Source organism: Hypanus sabinus, chromosome 9 (assembly GCF_030144855.1).
Source record: "Hypanus sabinus isolate sHypSab1 chromosome 9, sHypSab1.hap1, whole genome shotgun sequence".
Lineage (NCBI taxonomy): Eukaryota > Metazoa > Chordata > Chondrichthyes > Myliobatiformes > Dasyatidae > Hypanus > Hypanus sabinus.
Window position 1 is genome coordinate 18,088,893 of NC_082714.1, and position 20,274 is coordinate 18,109,166.

Genomic DNA, 20,274 nt, shown 5'->3' on the forward strand with positions numbered 1-20,274 from the left:
ACTAAAGGGAATGAATCTCTCAATACTTGGTAGAATAACTTCACTTTCTACAGCTACTGGAGGGAAAAGCAAAACAGAAAATAAATGCTTTCTCTCAAATTACAATATCAGACAGGGGTGAAGCTGATTTTTGAAATGAAAGGTAGTTGTTAATCTAATATTTTTTATTTTATCTGTTTGAAATAACATCAGCCCTGTGATCCTGTTGCAGTTACCACTAGTGGCACTAGAGGGCAGTGCCAACAAAATCTAAGACCAAGATCATACTGAGCACCATTGTGAATCCCATTTAATAAAAAAACTTTACAACAATGTCCAATAAATTCTTAACTTCTTTAACATCACATTCACTAATAAAGATTAAACATCAGTTGCATTATTCTACTTCCGTATACATTACAGGTTTCATTGCATGAAATAGAGGAAAACAAAACATAAAATCCCAGGAATAAAGGTATTTCTGAACCAAAAAAAATTTAAAACAAATAAGATATTTCATTACCATGGTTTTTTACCCCCCTGACAATAGTGGAAAAATAAATTGGATCCAGAGACTACAAATTTTTACTGTATCTGGAACATTGATTTTGGGCAGACACAAGTATCTTAGCTCCCAAGACTTACTCTGACCAGTATATCAGCTGTATAATCTATCAATTCACAAATAGGCAAGATATCCAGAAATAAGACAATTGGTACAAAATGACCACAGAATCTGTGTCCATTACAGAGCACATTATGATCTGCACCATGAATTTAACTACAAAGTTTTTCCTCAAGAAACATAATCCAAACATGCATTCTACATTTTCAGAAGAATCCAAGGAACAGGATAGGGTCATTCAATAAGATCATGACTGATTATTTCCATTTTCTAGCCCAACCCTAGGTAGATAATGGTTCTCTTAGGGACAAAATACATAGTTCACAAGGACAGAATATATTTCTAGCTCTAGAGTAAAGAATGCAAGTACCTGATGCACTTAACAATTATTCTTCTGTTTTTAATTATCAGCATTAATTAGCCTGGCTTAATGGGGGAAACACTTTTAAATTCTTTAGAAAATGTACCTGAGGTGTTGTAACCACCAGAGCTCCATCAGGTTTATGTTGGCGAAGGGCCTCCACCACTGAGATGTGTTCATCAGAAGTTCCTGGAGGTGTGTCTACAATGAGATAGTCAAGCTCTCCCCATGCCACATCAGAGAGAAATTGCTTGATAAGAGCTAAAAGGAATAAACACATATAGTTAGTTTGTAAACGTGGAGAGTGCTTAAAGCTTCAGTTTCATTTGAGTCTTACATTCTATTCAGCATTAGTCTATAGAGTTGGTCATTTGAATGCACCCATCTCAATTTCATCTGATCTTGTTAATACAGCTTTACTAAAACAAAAACATAATTTCCAGTCATTTTGTGGGACTAAATTGAATTTACCCTTGAATGGGATTGCTTTATTGAGCACTTTCACTCCGTCTACAAAACACAGGATTTCCTGGTGATATAAACCTTGATTATTCCAATCCCCGTGCCCAATACAATATATGTGTATGTGTGGCATCCTCTACTGCCATGATCAAGTCAATCTGGAGGAGAAGCACCCCAAACCTCTAACCTGATGGTATATACACTAATTTCTCTAACTTCAGCTAATTTCTCTCCACCCCCTCTTTTTCATTCCCTATTCTGGTTCCGCCCTTACTTCGTCTCTTCTCCTCACCTGCCTATCATCTCCCTCTGGTGCCTCACATCCTTCCCTTTCTCCCGCTGTCCACTCTCCTCTCACTTCAACCCCCTCTCCCCCACCCACCTACCTTCCCCACATCTGGTTTCACCTATCACATGCCAGCTTGTACTCCTTCAAACCACCCCCCCACCCCACTGTCTTATTCTGACTTCTTTCTCCTTCCTGCCCAGTCCTGAAAAAGGGTCTCAGCCCAAAACATCAACTCTTTATTCTTTTCCATAGATGCTGCCTGACCTGCTGAGTTCTTCCAGCACTTTGTGTGTGTTACTCTGGATTTCCAGCATCTGTAAAATGCTACAAAATTCTAGCTCAAGTGTATTCTCAAACATGCTGCATGCTGGCATTCAAGGCCAAACATACCTCAAGGTTAATTGAAGGGGCAGGGGGCTTTATCGCTCTCCAAGAATAGTACATTGCTTCTGAAGGAGCCAGAATTAGCCTGTCACATTACTCTCAATACCTTGAGTATTGGGTCAAGTTTGGTGAATCAGTTAGGTTTTTTTGTATGAATTTGGCAGGATTCCACAAACAGAACTCGGTCAGGTTTTATCAGTTAGCTTCCCTTATTTTACATTTCTAAGCTGTTAGCTTTACGACTTTTTGTCCACACTGATAAGGGAAGCTGTCACTGTAAACCTATATTCAAGTGTAGTTAACCCCGTTTGCAAATAAACAATGTTAACAGGGAGTGCATGGAAGCACGTAACCAGAAGTTTTATGTGGATTTTACTCTTGCAAGACAATGAAGGATGTTTCTGCAGTTATTGCATCATTTTTTTGGTCTTCCACTCGTATTTCACATTTTCTTCCAACACTGGAGTCCATTTGTCCATTGGCTCTATATAAAATGAATCAGTAGGTGGGAGAAGGGGATGAAGTGAGGAGTTGTGTGGTGACAAGCGGAAAAGGTAAAGGGCTGAAGGAGGAGGAATCTGACAGGAGAGGAGAAGGGACCATGGGAAAAAGGGAATAAGGACATATACCAGAGGGAGGTGATAGGCAGGTGAGAAGAGGATTAAGAGGGGAGTATAAATGAAGAATAGAAAAAGAAAAAGTGGAAGGGAGGAGAAATTTATGTTCATGGCCTCAGTAATCCAATCAATCCCATTCCTCACTTACTTCCCTGCAATCTATTTCCACACATGCCCACTAACACCTCCCAATTCTCCTACGATCAGAAAGAAGATCCAGAAGCTTGAAAGCATGTACCACCAGGTTTAAGGTCAGCTTCCATCCCAGTTATCAGACTACTGAACAAACCTCTTGATGTGACAGTCTACCTCGTAAAGATCTTGCACTTTATCGTTTACCTGTACTACAATTTTTTGGGTAGCTTTTACACTTTATTCTGCTTTTTTTTACCTTATTCTAGCTCAATGATTTGATTGAAATAAACAGAATGCAAGACAAGATTTTCACTGCATCTTGGTAAACTAATAATAAACCAATATCATTCATATACATTAGGAGCAATTTACACAAGACAACTAATCATGAATTTCCGTCAGATGCTCTGAAATCACAAAGAAAACATGTAAATTGCATGCAGTCAGCACCAGAGGTCAGAATCAAATTCAGGTCACAGGAGCTGCGAGACAGTTGGACATCACCTGCAGCCTCCCTGTGACACACAAGTTATAACAATGACATCGATAAAATACTTGCAAAATTTCATTGCAATGATTGGCTCTTCTCTGTATTTTTCAAATTACAAGATGAAGAAATTTCTAAGGCCATAATAACAAGCTGTTCACAATGTATGCTGTTACCAAATTGCAACTGTTTTAAATTTTGCCAACACATTTATGTCTGTACAGAACACAAGAAGTACAAAGCGCTCTTCAACAAAATTTGTGGGCTGGCACACTTTTGTAAACTTTTGGCTCTCAGTCAGAGCACTAAAACATTATGAATGAATTCTCTATTTATTAATACAGACTGGATGCTCAAATGCTACGCTTGAAGTACAACTGGCTGAACATTCGTTTTAGCAGCCAACTTTGCTGAAAGGGAAATGTCAGTTTAAAAGGAAGCCTTTCAAGCTTCAAAGAAACTATTATAGCAAGTATCCCCCGCTTGAATTTTATTCCAGTCATTTCCTAATATCACTACATGGCATGACCAAAAGACAACTTCTCATCAAGAATGGCATGTGCACTGATCGAAAAGGCCACCAAAATGCTGAAGGAAAGTTTGAACTAACAATAAATCACTTCTAAATTGGTTTCCTCCTACATTTCAAAGTCATATGGGTTAGTAGGTTAATTGGTCACATGAGTGTTCTAGAGCAGTGTGAGCTTAGATGGACCAGAAGAGCTTGTTACGATGTGGTCTATCTAAATAAATATCACTAATTACTGGGCCACAGAGCAGATTGTTCCAGTGTGCTGTGAAGTAATATGACATCACCTGTTTTCTTTGGCCCTCTCCATATCACAGCATCATCTGGACTCTCCAGGAGAAAGCCTATTGACATCAAGCACATTGTTTTATTGGTGTCTACGTAAACTGGAACCCATCCAGCATCACACTGGTGCACAGCACTATTGAGAACATTCAGCATCCGGGGGATACTAGGACCACAAAGATCGATGTCCAGAACTCCAACCTAAAATAAAACAAAATCAACGAAAGTTAAATGAGCAGTTTAGAGAGCTTGGCAGTAGAGATTAATTAGACTAGAGGTTTCGGTCATAAATGAATACAAGCTTTTATCATTTGCATACAATAAAAGTAAAAGATCATATAGAGGCTGCAAGATTTCAGATAAATCACTGAAGTTATCGATTAAGATCAGGCTCAGAATTATCACAAAAACAGTAAGTAGCCTCTCTCTAACCACCCCTCTCCTCTCTTCCACCCCCAGAGAGCTTTAATGTAACATGGAATGTTTTAAAACACTGCAACTGAAAGAAAAGGAAGTCAATTGGTTAAGTCTTATAAGAAAAATTAAAAGGTTCCAGTGCCATCCATCACTCTTTTAGATTTCATTCTACTTTTCTTTGAATGTTTTAAACCATTATATTTTATGCTTCACTTTCAACCTCTGAAACAAACTCAACAAAAATAATTGTATTCCATCAACCAATATAAATATAAATAATTTGGCATCAGTCATCTGATAGTATTTCATGTTAGCAAACTCTAGCATCCAGTTGGAATCCAGGAACAGTAACTTGCCTTAAATGTCCGAATTCCCAACAGTGAGTTCCTTGTTTCAATAATATTGGTCATCGAATGTCAGGTTTGCCTATGCCCTGGAAGACTGTTCAAGTACATTGGAAAGATAGTTTTGTGAACCAGCTGCCTTCCAAGTGGATACAGGTTAAAGCCAAAAAAAGAGCTAGAGTGGACTATTCTGACTATTTGAGAACATTCATCATTCAATGATCGTAGTTGGTCTTCTAACTCAAGTTAACCTTCTCAAATATGCCTATATTCCATACATATATCAGGAACAAGAGGATAACTAGAGAAAGTTGGGACCACTCAAGGATAAGGGGGGAAGATTTGCTTGGATGCAGACCATGTGGGTGAGGTCATTAATGAATACAGACAGTCCCTGGGTTACGAGCGAGTTCCGTTCCTGAGTCTGTCTTTAAGTTGGATTTGTATGTAAGTCGGACCAAATACATCTGGTATTATTTAGCATCAGTTAGTCAAACGTTTGTCTTAGTATATAGTATATATTTTACCTTTCTATGCATAAAAAACTCTCAAGAAACGTAAGTATGCCAATAATTAAACCACTGTGTTGCTTAGTAATAACTGCAGTTTTCATCAGGGCAGGGCCTTTCACATGTTCCATTATTCTCACTTTATCCTTTAAAATTGTTCCGATCATTGACCGACTGTAGCCTAACACTTTTCCAATGACCGATGACGTTTTACCTCTTTCCAAACGCTTTATTATTTCCACTTAATTTTCAATCGTGATCGCTTCCCGTCAATGCAGGTGGCAGGTCTCGAGCTCCGCCGGATCCTAAGGACCACCACACTGAATTCCCCGGGTCCTTAAGTCCACCGCACTGAGACAGGTTAAATGGGACAATTGGGGGCTGTGCTGGATTTGGTTATTTGATCCTCCACAATATTCCATGTGGGAATTTAAACTGCAGGTGTCAGTGTTTTTTTTTACAAGGTAGAGTTGCGAGCTAGACATCAATCCGGCACGGATGGAGAGCGCACTTGGGAGCGGTCTGTCACTGGACTGAACTTGGGAACTTCCGTTCTCAAGCCCGGCGCTGATCTCAGCTGATCTCACCAGCTGACCAGAAAAGGGGGGGTGGGGGGGTTAGGATGAACCTTGCTGAGAAAAATTTAAGTCAAATACAAAGTTATACACTCAACACAGTGTCAACGGCAACGACTTAAAATGGCGGACGGCATCGCGATCTAACTTAAAATGGCGGATGGCACTCTCCTTCCTCGGTTCGTAAATTGGACATTCGTAACTTGGAGACTACCTGTACTTTACATCAATATTTACCAAGGAGGAGGGAATGGTGGATAGGGAAATCTGTGCTAAATGTATTAATATGCTTGGGCATTTTGAAGTAACGAAGGAGGTAGTATTGGGTCTCTTAAAGAGCAATAGGTTTCCAGGGCTAGATAGGATATACCCTAGATTTTCCCAAGCTACAGGTGAAGTCCTGGAGGACTGGCAAGCAGCTTACGTTGGTCAATCATTGAGAAAGGGAACCAGAGATAATCTTGAAAACTCACATCAGTGGTAGGGAAGTTACTGGACAGAAGTTTTAGAGATAGAGTTTATGAGTACTTGGAAAATCAAGGCCTAATTAGGGAGAGCAAGAATGGCTTTGTGCAGGTCAAATTGTATCTTATTAACTTGATTGAGCTTTTTGATGAGGTGACGCAGGTGATTGATGAAGGTAGAGTTGCAGATGCTGTCCACGTAAATTTTAGTAATGCGCTTGACAAGGTTCCTCATGGGAGGGTCATCCAGAAGATTAAGATGATGAGATCCATGGTGAATTGATCGTTTGGATTCAGAACTGACTTGCCCATAGAAGACAGAGGGTAAAGATTGAAGGGACTTAATCTATCTGGAGGTCCCTGATGGTGATGTTCCTTAGGGATTTGTACTGGGACCTCCGCTGTTTGTGATCCATATCAACGATCTGAATGAAGATGTATAGTACATAGGTGGGTTAGTTAATTTGCAGATGATACAAAGATTGGTGGTGTGTGGATAGCATAAATGACTGGCAAGGAATACTGATCAGTTACAGATACGTGTAGAGAAATAGTAGATGGAGTTTAACTTATGTGAAGGTTAATGTGAAGTGTTGCACCTTAATAGGCAGAATATAAAGAAACAGTAAACACAAAGTACACTGCAGATGCTACGGTCAAATTAACAAGTACAAAAGCTGGATGAACTCAGCAGGTCAGGCAGCATCCATTGAAATGAGCAGTTAACGTTTCGGGCCGAGACCCTTCGTTAGGACTGAAGAAGCAGGGGGCATATCCATTCAGATATGTCCATACATGGCCTCCTCTACTGCCATGATAGGGCCAAACTCAGGTTGGAGGAGCAACACCTCATATACCGTCTGGGTAGTTTCCAGCCCCTTGGTATGAACATTGAATTCTCCAACTTCTGGTAATTCCCTCCCTCTCCCTTCCCCCATCCCACTTTCACTCTGCCTCCTCTTCTAGCTGCCTATCACCTCTCTCATGATTCTGCCTTCTACTACCCATAGTGCTTTTCCCTTACATTCCCTCTTCACCTCTCCGGCCTATCCCCCACCCTCCCCTTGATCTTTCCTCTGATTGTTTTTCCACCCTCCCCCCCACCTTCTTTATAGGGCCCCTGCCCCCTCCTTCTTCAGTCCTGACAAAGACTGACTGCTCATTTCAACGGATGCTGCCCAACCTGCTGAGTTCATCCAGCTTTTGTGCGTGTTGATATAAAGAAACAGTGCTGATCAGTAGAGGGATCTTGAGATCCAAGTTTGTAGCTCCCCAAAAGTGGCTACACAGGTTGTTGGGGTGGTTAAGAAGACATACGACATGCTTGTCTTTATTAGTTGAGGCATTACAAGTCAGGAAGCTATGTTGCAGTTTTATAAAACTCTGGTTATGCTACATCTGGAGAATTGCATACAGTTTTAGTCACTTCAGTGTAGGAAGAATGTCAAGGCTTTTTGAGAGGGTACAGAAGAGGTTTACCAGGATGCTGTCTGGATTACAGGCCATGTTTTATAACAAGAAATTGGACACTTTCTCTGGAACTGCAGAGGCTGAGGGGAGATTGGATAGAGGTTCCTGTGATTATGAGAAGCACAGATTGAGCAGGCAGACAGTATCTTTTTTTTCCAGGATTGAAATGTCTAATATCAGAGAGCAATAAGGTGAGAGTGGGTAATTTCAAAGGAGATGAGAAGGACAAATTTTTATTTTATATAGAGAGTGGTGGCTCCTTGGAATGCGCTGCCTGAAGTGATGGTAGAGGCTGATAGATTAAGGACTTTTAAGAGACTTTTAGATAGGCACATGAATTGTGTAGGCATAAGGGATTAGTTAAATTGGCTATTTGGATATTAACTTATTTGGTTCAGAACAACATTGTGGGCCAAATTGCCTCCTCCTGTGCTGTACTGTTCTGCATTCCAAAACTCTAATGAACATTGAAACTGGTGGATTGAAAAGTTAAGCAAGTGGAGTGTGTTACTGGCTCATTGTCTTCTCTCCACAAGAATGCCCTGATCTACTGGGCATTTCCCTCCAGCTCTACAATTCCCAGCTGTATATCTAATTCTGGTGTTGCCACTCTCCATCCGCCCTTTTCTACCAATTCTTCGGTTCCTTTATGTTCTTTATGTTTATGCTCCTATCAGCATATCATCCAAGTTAATTTAAAACATCTTATCTCAAGGAAACATTGGCTCTGCACCCTTTGTCTTAACAATCCCTCTTCCACTCTGCACTTTAAAACCGCCTTATTTTCTCTCCTTCCCGATTCTGGTCCTTGAACTGAAACTTCAACTGTTTCTCTTTCACCTACCAAGCATTTCCACCATTTTCTGTTTCAAATTTTCAGTATCTACCATTTTTTATTCCAATTTTCAGACAAGATTATGATTGTCCAGCATGGCTGAGTTTTCAGTAGAACATCATTACATTGCCTTTATTTTAATTTAAATCTCCTTACCTTTTTCCCTGCATTTCTCAGTGCCAGGGCTAACTCTGTTGTTATGGTGCTTTTTCCTACTCCTCCTTTGCCAGACAGAACCAGTAGAATGTGATCAACAGATCGCAGGTTATCTTTGCAAAAAATTAAAGCACTTGATTAAATAAAGAAACAGGTCAAGACTTAGCCTAGTACAAGATAAATGTGTGTACAGTAATTCCAGTAGTTTAGTAACATTTAGCCCCATTTGTAGTTCACCACTATGACACTAGAAGTATGTACGGTGCAATATTTAAGTAAGAAATCTCCCTCTCCTGGTGAAAACTTAAACAGGTTTATAGCCTAATAAATCAATTCAAATATTTTATGCAGAATCAAATATTTTATCTTTGCTGGATTGATATTCAATCTAGAATTTTGAGAAGCAAAATATAGTATGGGATTAGTGTAAGTATGTTGGTGTGTACCTGTTTCGATGCCATATACCTCTACCTTTGAAAAATTTCAGGGCAGATCTGCCCATGCCCAGGCAATATTGTAGGTTTTTGTAAATAAAAAGGCAGGGGTGTTTTAAGTTTAAGGGAAAGAGTAATAACACCTTTATTGTCAAACACATAACATAAAGCACAACAAAATCTTCACATAATTACGTCATCACATCAGACCAACCTCTTAAAGTGAACCCCAAATCAATGTTGATAGTTCTGAATTATGCATATGTTTTCACCCATTACATTACCCTACAATACACCCTTATCCTCGTAAGATGTGTCTTCAGACAACGCGGATTCAGTTATGTGAGGAACCTATTTCTACCAACGTCTCCTTATATGTATCCAAAGCCCAATTACGCGAGGAGCACTGCTTTCCCGCCAATACGAGTCACGTGCGCGCACCTCACAGTCTCACTGTTGGGACGAGTAGCACCGCTTTTCAGCCAATACAAGTCAGGTGCGCACGCTTCACAGTCTCACTCCCGCCAGTCTCTCATTGGTTTTGGCAAGGTGTGGATGTGCAATCTTGTCCTGAAGAAGGGTCTTGGCCCGAAACGTCGACATCACTTCTCCCTATAGATGCAGCTAGCCTGCTGTGTTCTACCAGCATTTTGTGTGTTGCTGTTTGAATTTCCAGCATCTGCAGATTTCCTCGTGTTTGCTCTTAAACTTTTGTTGGTTTTACCTATGGTGCAGTGATTTTGTGCTTGAAATATTTAATTATGCCTCCTAAGTGTCTGTTGTCATGTCCTGGGCTATCAGCTGAGTGGCACAGAACCACTTTAACACTTGAAAAAAAGTTGGAAATTATAAACAACATGTCATCAGCTCTGGGACGCTACTGCTGGGAACAGAATTTTGCCTTTAAAGTTCTTTTGTTGCTTGACAATGCGCCAGCCCATCCTAAACATTTGGACAGCATTCATCCTAACATAACAATGCGTTTCCTGCTGCCTAACACAACACCGCTGATTCAACAACTCGACCAAGGTGTGATCCACACTCAAGGCGTGATCCACACTCAAGGCTTATTTTTTTTAACGGCGAACTATCTCTCAGATGCTGCAAGCAACATATGATTTTGAAAATCCCAGGAGTTCACCAACGGTGAGGGAATGGTGGAAGACGGAACACTTGGCACAAATGGCAATGGACATGGACCCAAGTTTAGAACGGAGTCAGCACTTCAGTTGCTCCCAGCCGTCAACCCTTCTTCCCTGCAAGCAAATTTATGCTGAAAAACAAAATGTTGCCAAGCAAATAACCCTCACCGCTTTCTTCAAACCGGTGTCATCTCCTGCTACCAGCAAGAGTTCTGTGATTCTTCCTTCAGCCCTTGCTGTGCTTGATATGACTCACAACAACCACTCATCACCCGCAGCGAACACAACTCCCACTGTTGGTGAGTACTGTACACCATAGTATGTTAACTTTCTATGATTACATTGAATATTACCTTAAATTGATGAAATATAATACGAATCTTGCCTTGTGGTACTGCTTTTGTGTCGTATTGGTATGAAAACGTGAATAAATTACAGATAAAACATATTTAGGAAGCCCTCCGGAACGCATCCGTTTTCCCTATTTAAATAATTATTCACATTATGTGTCGACTACGAGGAACGTATCCCCCACATATAACCAGGATAGGGTGTACCATGTATTAGAGGCAGCACATATAAGCTGAAAGATTAAGAGAGATATGTGGGGCATGTTATATTTATTATTTAGAGATACACCATAGTAATGGGTTATTCTGGCCCAATGAGCCTGCACCACCTAATTACACCCATGTGACCAATTAATGTACTAACCTGTACGTCTTTGGAATGTGGGAGAAAACTGGAATACCCAGAGGAAACCCATGTGGGCACAGGGGAACATACAAACCCCTTACAGACATCAGTGGAATTGAACTCGGGTTGTGGTAAGTGTTACACTACTGTGTCACCCAACAGAGATCCAGCCAGATTCCTAACCTAGGGCAGCAAGAGTAGCTGAAATAATATTTGCCCAAAGGACTGTACAGTTCAGTGTGCATTGATCTGAAATAATGAAAGTAGAAAACGTTGGAAATATCAATCAGTATTTGCAAAGAAAGATAGTGTTTGTTTGTTATGTGCCATGCTGCATGGGTGATCATGGGCTTGACTGCGACTGTTCTTGGCAAATTTTTTCTACAGAAGTGGTTTGCCATTGCCTTCTTCTGGGCAGTGTCTTCACAAGATGGGTGACCCCAGCCATTATCAACACTCCTCAGAGATTGTCTGCCTGGATTTCAGGGGTCACATAACCAGCACATGCGCCATTATGTGTACACCTCTTTCATATTTAAAATAGACAGTTGAAAACACCCTACATCAGGAACAGAAATAGGCAGGATAGGAGAGTGAAAACAAAACTAGCACTGAAAGCCCAAAGCAAAGTTAATGGGCAACATTTTGCTGACATATTGTAAGTATTTGAAGTCTTGCATAGTGTGAAATAACCTAGAGTGAACAAGCCAGATCCACTTGTAAACTCCACCCCCAATGCAATCCAACCAGTATTGTAAATACAGCAACCTCTAAATTGCAGCTGATCTGACCAAGGATGAACCATAAAGAGATCATATGGTAATATTAAGCATATAAAACTATCCCTGAGGTGATAATCAAGCTGGTAGCCTAAATGGCACCAATTTTAATTGATAAATAGGAACAGCTTTCACTGTTCAGCTTGCTAACAGACTTCTAATGCAGATTCTTAATCAGCAAAATTGACTAACATGTCACCCACTTTATTGGACTGTATCATCTGTGAACAGGTAATATCATAGCAAAACAAAACAAATGAGAAATAGCTTAAAGTTATTAAATTAAGCTTTCAGAACATCCAAGAGAAGAAATGTAAATACTCTTGAAAGATGAAGCCAGCCTGTTTGGAGCAGCCATAAACGAAATCGGAGCTGGAGTTGGAGGAGACGAGGCAAACGTTTTGCATATCTGGCCTGAATTACATTCAATTTCATGATTGGAGTATGGCAATTCCATGCATGAACTTAACCAGTTCAGGTTAACCTGGTCAAAAATTCTAAGCTACAGCGTAGGCTTCTCATTTCCCCTAGCCTGCTTTTGTCGTGGTTTCTCGTGCCCCACAAAACGACCAGGAGACACAGAAGATTCTTCAAGAAGTATTAAACTTTAATTTGCAAATCAAAGCTGAGACAGTCAGTGAGCTAGTCGCTGATTGCCCACCAATCCTTGTACATAGCATTTTTTATAGCAATCTCCTGGTTTAGTTGCATTAGCATATCCAATCGGTCTACAGTTGTGTATCACAAGTACATCCACCACTGTTGTTTCTACCCATTGACTTAATCCTGTTCTAATCTACATCTCTTAGCTACCTCTCATTAACCCACCATTGTCTTCTACATTCTTAAGATTTCATTCTCCTACTAAATTGGATACATGCATAGCAAATAGCAAGCTCAAAGCTGACTACACAGTTTTGGCTACACAGCTAACAATGCACCTTTTATACTCCAATATATCCCCCCTTACAGAGAAAGAAGACTGAGAGTCCGCGCACAAAAGCCCCAATAAACTCAAGCACTTATTCCCAAATCTCGGGTTAAACTATAATTTTCTGCGCCAAGACCTCAAAGTATTCTCTCCCTGTTACCCTGGGCCGCTGAGCCCTTTGTACCTGAGACAAGGGAAAAAAACTCAGAAGCCCTTACAATCTACTCCCACACTGTCGTTTTGCTCTTGTTCATCCTGCAGGTGTTGTAGGTTGTAACAATACATTTTTGGTGTTTATTTCTCCACTAAGCTTGCTTCAGTAATTGCCATGAGCATGGGAAATTGTTTGGTTGCAGCACACACTACAGGAGACTTGAGACAAGGAAGAAAACAGTACAGCACAAGCGCACAGCTCAACAACACAATACTGACAGTCCTTGCCATTTTAGTCAGCCATGCTCCCCATCCTCCAAGTCTACTTTCTAACCAGTCAAATAACTGATGCGGACCCTGCATTCTGTTTAACTTCCATTCTTAGACTTTTCAACTTATGCATTGCCTTAGTAAACGATCCTTCTGGACTAGTGTTATTTGGTATAAAAGTACAGCACTTCTCTCCAAACATCACACAAACTCCTCCTTTTTCTGCCAACAGCCAGTCCAATGCTTTCAGGGTTCCATTAATTCTCTCTACCATGCCCTGCGACTGAGAGTGGTATACACATCCAAATCTTTGCTTTATCCTCAGCGCTTGTAGTCAATTTGACCATTTTCTGGATAACAGCTGAACCATTGTCTGAGCTAACTTCTGTAGGTATTCCAAACCTTGGGATCACTTCATTTGTCAGAAATTTTACCACTGTCTTTGCCCCTTGATCTCTTGAAGGTACCGTCTCCACCCATCTGCTAAATCGATCAGTTACTACCAGCATCTTTTCCCTCTCACTGTCTTTATCATGTCTACGTAATCGATCACTAGATGTTTAAATGATTCTTCAGGTACAGGAATGTGACCTATTGGGGATGTAATTCCCTTTCGAACATTATTCTGTGCGCATACCTCGCACTGTGTCAAGACAAAGTCCACTGAAGCCTGTAAATAAGGTGACCAAAAACCATCCTTCTTTATTTTCTTTATCACTTCCCCCCCCCCCTTGCACAATGGTCAATCCCATGCGCTTCTGAAATCAGAATCATCAGTAGAGGGGTGGGCGCTACCAACAGACCGTTTTCCATGCTCCACAAGCCTTCCGGGTTCTGCTTGGCACCCCTTCGTCTCCATATTGTCTGTTCTGCCAAAGTTGCCTTACCTTGTATTTCAGTTAGGTCCTCTACCACAGGTTCTGGAGCTAGGCTTACCTGGGGAGCAATGACAACTGATGTACATCCAGACGCTTTTCTGGCTGCCTCGTCCTCAGCTTGATTTCCCTTTGTTATTACATCATTTCTGAGAGAAATGATTAAATTAAAAACGGTTCTTAAGGAGTCCATTTAGAATGTGCTGACACAGAAAGAACGTGCAAAGCAACTTGCAGGGCAACGTATAAACCAATTTGCAAAATCAGGATGAAACAATAGCTTGCTGATTAAAGAAGCGATACGGGTAACGGGAAGACATGCTTAACGGTTGAACAATAACGGTGTTAATGCGCTGAGGCTGATAAGTGGGCCAAAGGGTAATCACATTTGTAATTTTGTAATGAGATTAAGGAAGAATGTCTGCACCTCACATGGGTGCAACTCACAAAGTCGTAAACAAGTAGGGTATAAAAAACCGTGCAAAGTGTAATTCGGCACTCAATCTAGCAGGAGCTGGTTGGGTCCGACTCTGCAGACTCGAAAAATAAAGTTTACCGTTCTGCAAATTGCTGAGACTCAGTGTGTTTCTGACAATTTCCCTTCTTATCTGCCTGGCATTTTACTATAGCCAATGCTTTAGGTTTCATTATGGCTTTTATTAAGTCTAGAATTTGCTGACAATGTTGTATGGGATATCCACTGTTTTTTTAAAAACCTCTGTTTCCACACTGCCCCGAACAAATGGCATACTCCATGAGCATATGCCAAATCAGTATAGATGTCTACTTTCTCACCTTCCATCATTTCACACGCAGTTGTCAGGGCTTTGATTTCCGCTACTTGGGTGGAACACGGTTGGGGACAGGACTCCATCCTAATAATCTTATAGCTCAACTGATCCTGCTGCACTACTGAGAACACTGCATGATTTCCATCATGATCCTTATAACAAGAGCCATCTACGAACAGAACCTTTTTATCTGCATCCTCTAGTGGTTCTGACCGTAAATCTGCTCTCAATTTGGCAAAGGTCATCGTCTTCCCTACACAATCATGGGGTTCTCCTTCATAGCCCAAAGGGACAAAATCGGCTATATTACTGGTAGTGCATCTCTGTATAGTTATGTCAGGAAATGTCAATAGCATCTGATATGCTACTATCCTGGCTGGCGTCAGCACAAATTTCCTTCTTTCCAGCAATTCTGCTACTTTGTGGTGTGTGTACAGAGTCACAGGATAGCCCAGGGTTACAGATGATGCCTTTTCATATGCATAGTACAGCGCCGCCACAGGGTGGATACTCCTGAGCCACCTCATCTAGTCTCGTACTGTAGTATGCTATCGGCTGCTTTGCTTTTCCTGTGCCTGTCTCTTGTGTTAGAACCGCTGTGACATAACCCTCCTGTCGGTTGGATACATACAAATGAAAAACCTTCTCATAGTCAGGCAAAGCTAATGCTGGTGCTGACTGCAATTCCTGCTTAATAGTATTGAAAGCTATCTCTGCCTCTCCATTCCACTGTAAGCCGTTCTTCAAATTGGTATGTCCTGCTTTCATTATCTTTCTCAAAGGTGCCACAATCTCAGCATTTTCTCTTATCCAATCTGAGCTGTACCCTGCCATTCCCAAAAACGTCATCATCTGCCCTACAGTCTGGGATTTTGGGGCCTCAGTTATTGCCTCAATCTGATCTGGTGCTATCGCCTTCACTCCCTTGGAGATTACCCTGCCTAAGTATTCCACTTGCTGCGTGCAAAATTGCAGTTTCTTTTTGGATATTTTATGTCCTCCGTGCGCCAGCTTCTCTAACAGAGTTATAGTGTCCTGCTTACACTGTTCCTTACTGTGGGAGCAAATCGACAGGTCATCCACATACTGTAACAATGTACTTTCCAATGGTATGCCCTCTAGGTCTGCCTTCAACACCTGATTAAAAACATGTGGTGAATGTTTAAACCCTTACTTCTGGTATAGGTATACTGAGCACCTCTGTAAGTAAATGCAAACAGATACTGACACTGGTCGGCTAGAGGAATGCTGAAGAAAGCCGAACACAAATCAATCACTGAAAAGTAACTTGCTTCTAGTGGAACATTAGTCAAAAGCGTGTGTGGGTTGGGGACTATCGCTGGCCAGTCCTCTACCACGTTGTTTACCACTCGCAAATCATGCACCAATCTCCACTTAGATTTATCTACTTTTAAGATGGGCAGCAACTGGGTATTGCATGGACTGTTTGTTCTTTTAAGCACTCCTATTTCAAGCAACCCAGGCACTGTCGATGCTATTTCCTCTTCTGCTTCTGGTCTTAGAGGGTATTGTGGTCTCCTGGGTGGAATTGCTCCCCTTTTCAGCCTTATTTCCACCGGACTAGCTGTTTTTATTTTCCCTACGTCCGTGTCATGTTGTGACCACAGAATCGATGGCAACTCATCTAACCTATCTTTCTGCTGGCCTCTTTCCTTTCCCAGCAATGGCATGTGTGGTTGGGAAGTTATTTCGACCTCTCTCACTGTCCCTACCATATCTACACTTACCATTATTTTAATGCAATTGTTGTCTTTTGATATCCACACCTCTGGCGTGATTTTCCTCTACACTGTTATGGTTTCAGCACTCTTAACGAAGGGTCCCAAGTCTTTAGACTGATATCCCTTGTTTACCAACAACGTTACGTGGGGTGCAGCCTACGGTATCCTGCACCATTTTTCTAAAAAGGTGTTCCACTTAACTTGTAAAGCTGCCCCTTGCTTTCCAATTATCACAGCCTCCCCTTCCAGGTGCTGTTGGGTACATGCCTCCAGGTGCCATCTCTCCTCTAACTCCCTGTTCTGAGTCTCGTCTAAAATCACTGTACAATGTAGCTCAGATTTGGGCATTACAGCCCTGGGTAAATATAGCCTGCACGCCCTTTTTCCATTTTTCCCAGGCTTCCTGAATCTGATCTGCGATGTCTCCTATCCGAAAGACATTAGCCTTCTTGTCTTCTCGCATTATCAATTGAGACCCTGCTCTTTCCACATTCAGCCCATTTCTGGTGCATTCTAATTTTAATTCCAGTTTCAATAAGGCATCTCTGCCTAACAAATTAATCGGAGTTCCTTTAGATACTAGCACCGGCAAACCAATTCCTTTATTTCCCATTCTCAACTGCACTGGAGCCGTGCACTGTGTCAACTGTGTTTTCCCCGAGAACCCTACCGTCTTAAACTTTCCTGACATGGGAAGGTGAAGGGCATAATACTGTGGCTGTACACAAGTGTACGTGGCACCAGTATCTATCATCATTGGTGTCAGTTGCCCTTCTAACATAACCTGAACAATGGATTCCTCGTCTGCCTCCCTTAATATCATTGGGTAATGTCCTTTCCCACTGGAGTTCTCGGGGCACCCGTAATACCTCGCATAGGAGTTCACAGGTCCGCTTGGGCCTGTGGGGGCTGGTCCTTGACTAAACTTTAGTTCCCTTCTTATCGGTTCCTGCTGGTGTGCGACAGGCCATGGTGTAAACGGACAATCATTTCTCATGTGAACTGGCTGATTACATCCCCAGTACAGTCTCTCGACCTCTCCTCCCCCCGTTTCCTCACTGGTCCCCTCTGCCATAGCTCCTCTGTCCCCCTCCTTGGGACTTCCAGTCCTGTCTGAGCTGTTTGAATTTAGTCTGTTCCTGATAGGGCACTTGTGGGAATGTTCCTCCAAAGACGTTGATTATTGGCATGGGGCTTTCCAGCCCTTGTCTTACAGTATGATCGGTTCCTCCATATACTGGTGCTTCATCCAGTTCGATGGCTGTACTCAGACACCACGGTGGTTGCTGGCAGCATCGTTTTGCTTTTCTCTTTTTCCTTCTTTTTGAGTTCTTCGAGCTGCATTTGTATTAACTTTCTTTGCACCTCTTCCTGCTGCTCAGCCAACCTTCGTTTGTCTTTCCGGTATTTCTTAACCGCATGGACTACGTGGTCTCTAAATTCTTGTGGGATCATTGACATCAGCCCAACCACTTCCTCCAGTTTGGATTTTGCTTGCGGAGGCACTGCATCCAAAATGCTATGTCATAACAGTGGTGATAAATAAGCTATTTTCCACCTCTTGCTCAGTCTCCACCTTTTCAACTGGTTTTCTACGTAGGCTGCTGGGTTTTCAGTGACTCCCAGTGGATCCCCCTTGGGTAGATAAAGCTTCCTGAGGGCCTGCCATACCCTCTGCCTCACTCTGTCAAACCTGTCTCCATCAGATCTCGGGTCGTTCGAGTTTACTATTCCAGCCATTTCCATTAATTCGTTAAATTTGGAGGTTCCCATCAACCTTATCAATAGTGCCTTCAAATCTCCCATAGCCAATAATCCTCCCGCCGTTTCTTCTTCAAAGGCTCTAATCCATTTCCCTGCTCCTTCATGTAGATTGGGCAGAGTGTTTTTCAGCCCTTCTAGGTCCTGGGATCCCCAAGGGATGTACTGCACTTGTCCTGATCCTTTAACTAACAACGGCATCATTTTTCCACCTTCTTCCCACCTGCCCTGGCTCTCCTCCTCCCCTGACTCCCCATCTGTCTCAGTGTATGACTTTATTGCCTCCCACACAAATTTCTCCGGGGTCCTCTTCTTCCCTTGGTCTCCCTGTGGAGTCCTTTCTTTCTGTCTTGATTCAATACTTGCTTGGCCCCTGGAGTATTTTTCGCATCTCCTCTGGCAATCCCCTCTCAGTAACTTATCTAGCTCTCTTTCTACTTCTGCAAGTCGCTCCCCTACCGCCTTCTTCTGCTCTTCTAGGCTTCTGCCTCCTACCTCTTCCCCACAAATTCTCGCATCCTCTCTCTCTCCACTTAACTCTTGCTCCTCCAATGAGTCACCTTCTCTTTCTTCCTGTCCGTGTCTGTACACCTGTGGCAGGGACTCCTCATGATCCTTACTCGTGCTTGATTCCCTTCTCTCTTATGTTTCTCCAAGACTGTCATCTATCTTTTTTCCACTTCCTCTTGAATGCCTCATCTCTTCCTGCCCTGATGAGCCACTTTCTTTTCTAGTCTGTTTATTTCTATGGTATAACCCATACTCCTTTTCCTCTCTCAAGTATTTCATTCATTCAATCTCTTCTTTCATTTCTCTTTGCCTGTTCCACCTTTATCCTTTCTGCCTGTATCTCCTTCCATATCGGCACTTTTTCCTTCTCGTATTGTTTTTTTTTCCTCCTCATTATCCCAAACTTGTACCTCTCCCTGCATGTTTACTGTTCCCATCAGCAGGGGGCACTGCTTAGGGGTTCCTTCCTCATTATAGGGAGGGGGCTTTTCTGTTTCTTTCGCATCCGGGTACGGAGCTGAAGTCAGCTTCTCACTGTACCTTCCTCTCTCTCTAACAGGCTGTTTCTCCAGCACCTTAGTGTCTTCCCCGCTTGTAATCAATATTCCACCTGTCCTCTTCAGCCTTTCTCCCTCCGTTCTGAAGAGTTTTAGCACTTCCATTTCTCGTTCTTTTTGCCCTCTTTTCTTAGATTTATCTTTTGGTTTGTGATTTTTAATTAGTGCCTCCATTTCTTCGCACAAGCTTACATCAAACGTTCCTTCTCTTGGCCATTTTGTGACCAGGTTTTTGGTTCCCTTTTCCCATTTAAGTTTTTGTGATCTCATATTTATTTACCAGGATTTTTTTGCTCAGAATTTCTACAGCCGTTCCTTTATCTGTCATGTTGTTCTCTCTTTTTAAGGTATTTCAGAGATTCACAGTTCATTTACTGGATAATATTATTTACTCTAATTCTATACCTAGTCTATCGTCTATCTACCAGCGCTTTAAACTATATATTGGACTGTCCTTGTTTCCTATTCTGTTCTGCCCGTACAGACCTCTATTCAGAGCGGTATCCACAGAACTTTCTCTTTGCACCTCGTCTATTCAGACCCTTATCTCTTAAGGGGGTATCCACGAGGATTTTCTCTATTCTCCTTTCCCTGCCTGTTCAGACCTTCGTTTCATACGAAGCGGTATCCACAGGGACTTACCAACATGACGTGGAATTTTTCTTCGCTTAACTTCTTGTTAACTTATTTGTACTTACGCTCACTGCAGT

General features: G+C 41.9%; 1 protein-coding gene across 3 annotated transcripts in view; it reads right to left on the reverse strand.

Moving 5' to 3' along the window:
* Nucleotides 1–20,274, reverse strand: part of nubp2 (nucleotide binding protein 2 (MinD homolog, E. coli)) — a 30,098-nt gene that overhangs the window by 6,790 nt on the left and 3,034 nt on the right. For 2 of the 3 annotated variants that reach the window (XM_059979159.1, XM_059979158.1), the window contains exons 2-4: nucleotides 8,924–9,036; nucleotides 4,156–4,354; nucleotides 1,072–1,226 (exon numbers count right to left, since the gene is read on the reverse strand). In XM_059979159.1, the coding sequence (XP_059835142.1) occupies nucleotides 1,072–1,226; nucleotides 4,156–4,309 (309 nt within the window). In that variant the 5' untranslated portion in view covers nucleotides 4,310–4,354; nucleotides 8,924–9,036. Of the gene's footprint in view, nucleotides 1–1,071; nucleotides 1,227–4,155; nucleotides 4,355–8,923; nucleotides 9,037–14,264; nucleotides 14,353–20,274 lie in introns of all 3 variants that reach the window. The other variant, XM_059979157.1, reaches the window with a different exon arrangement.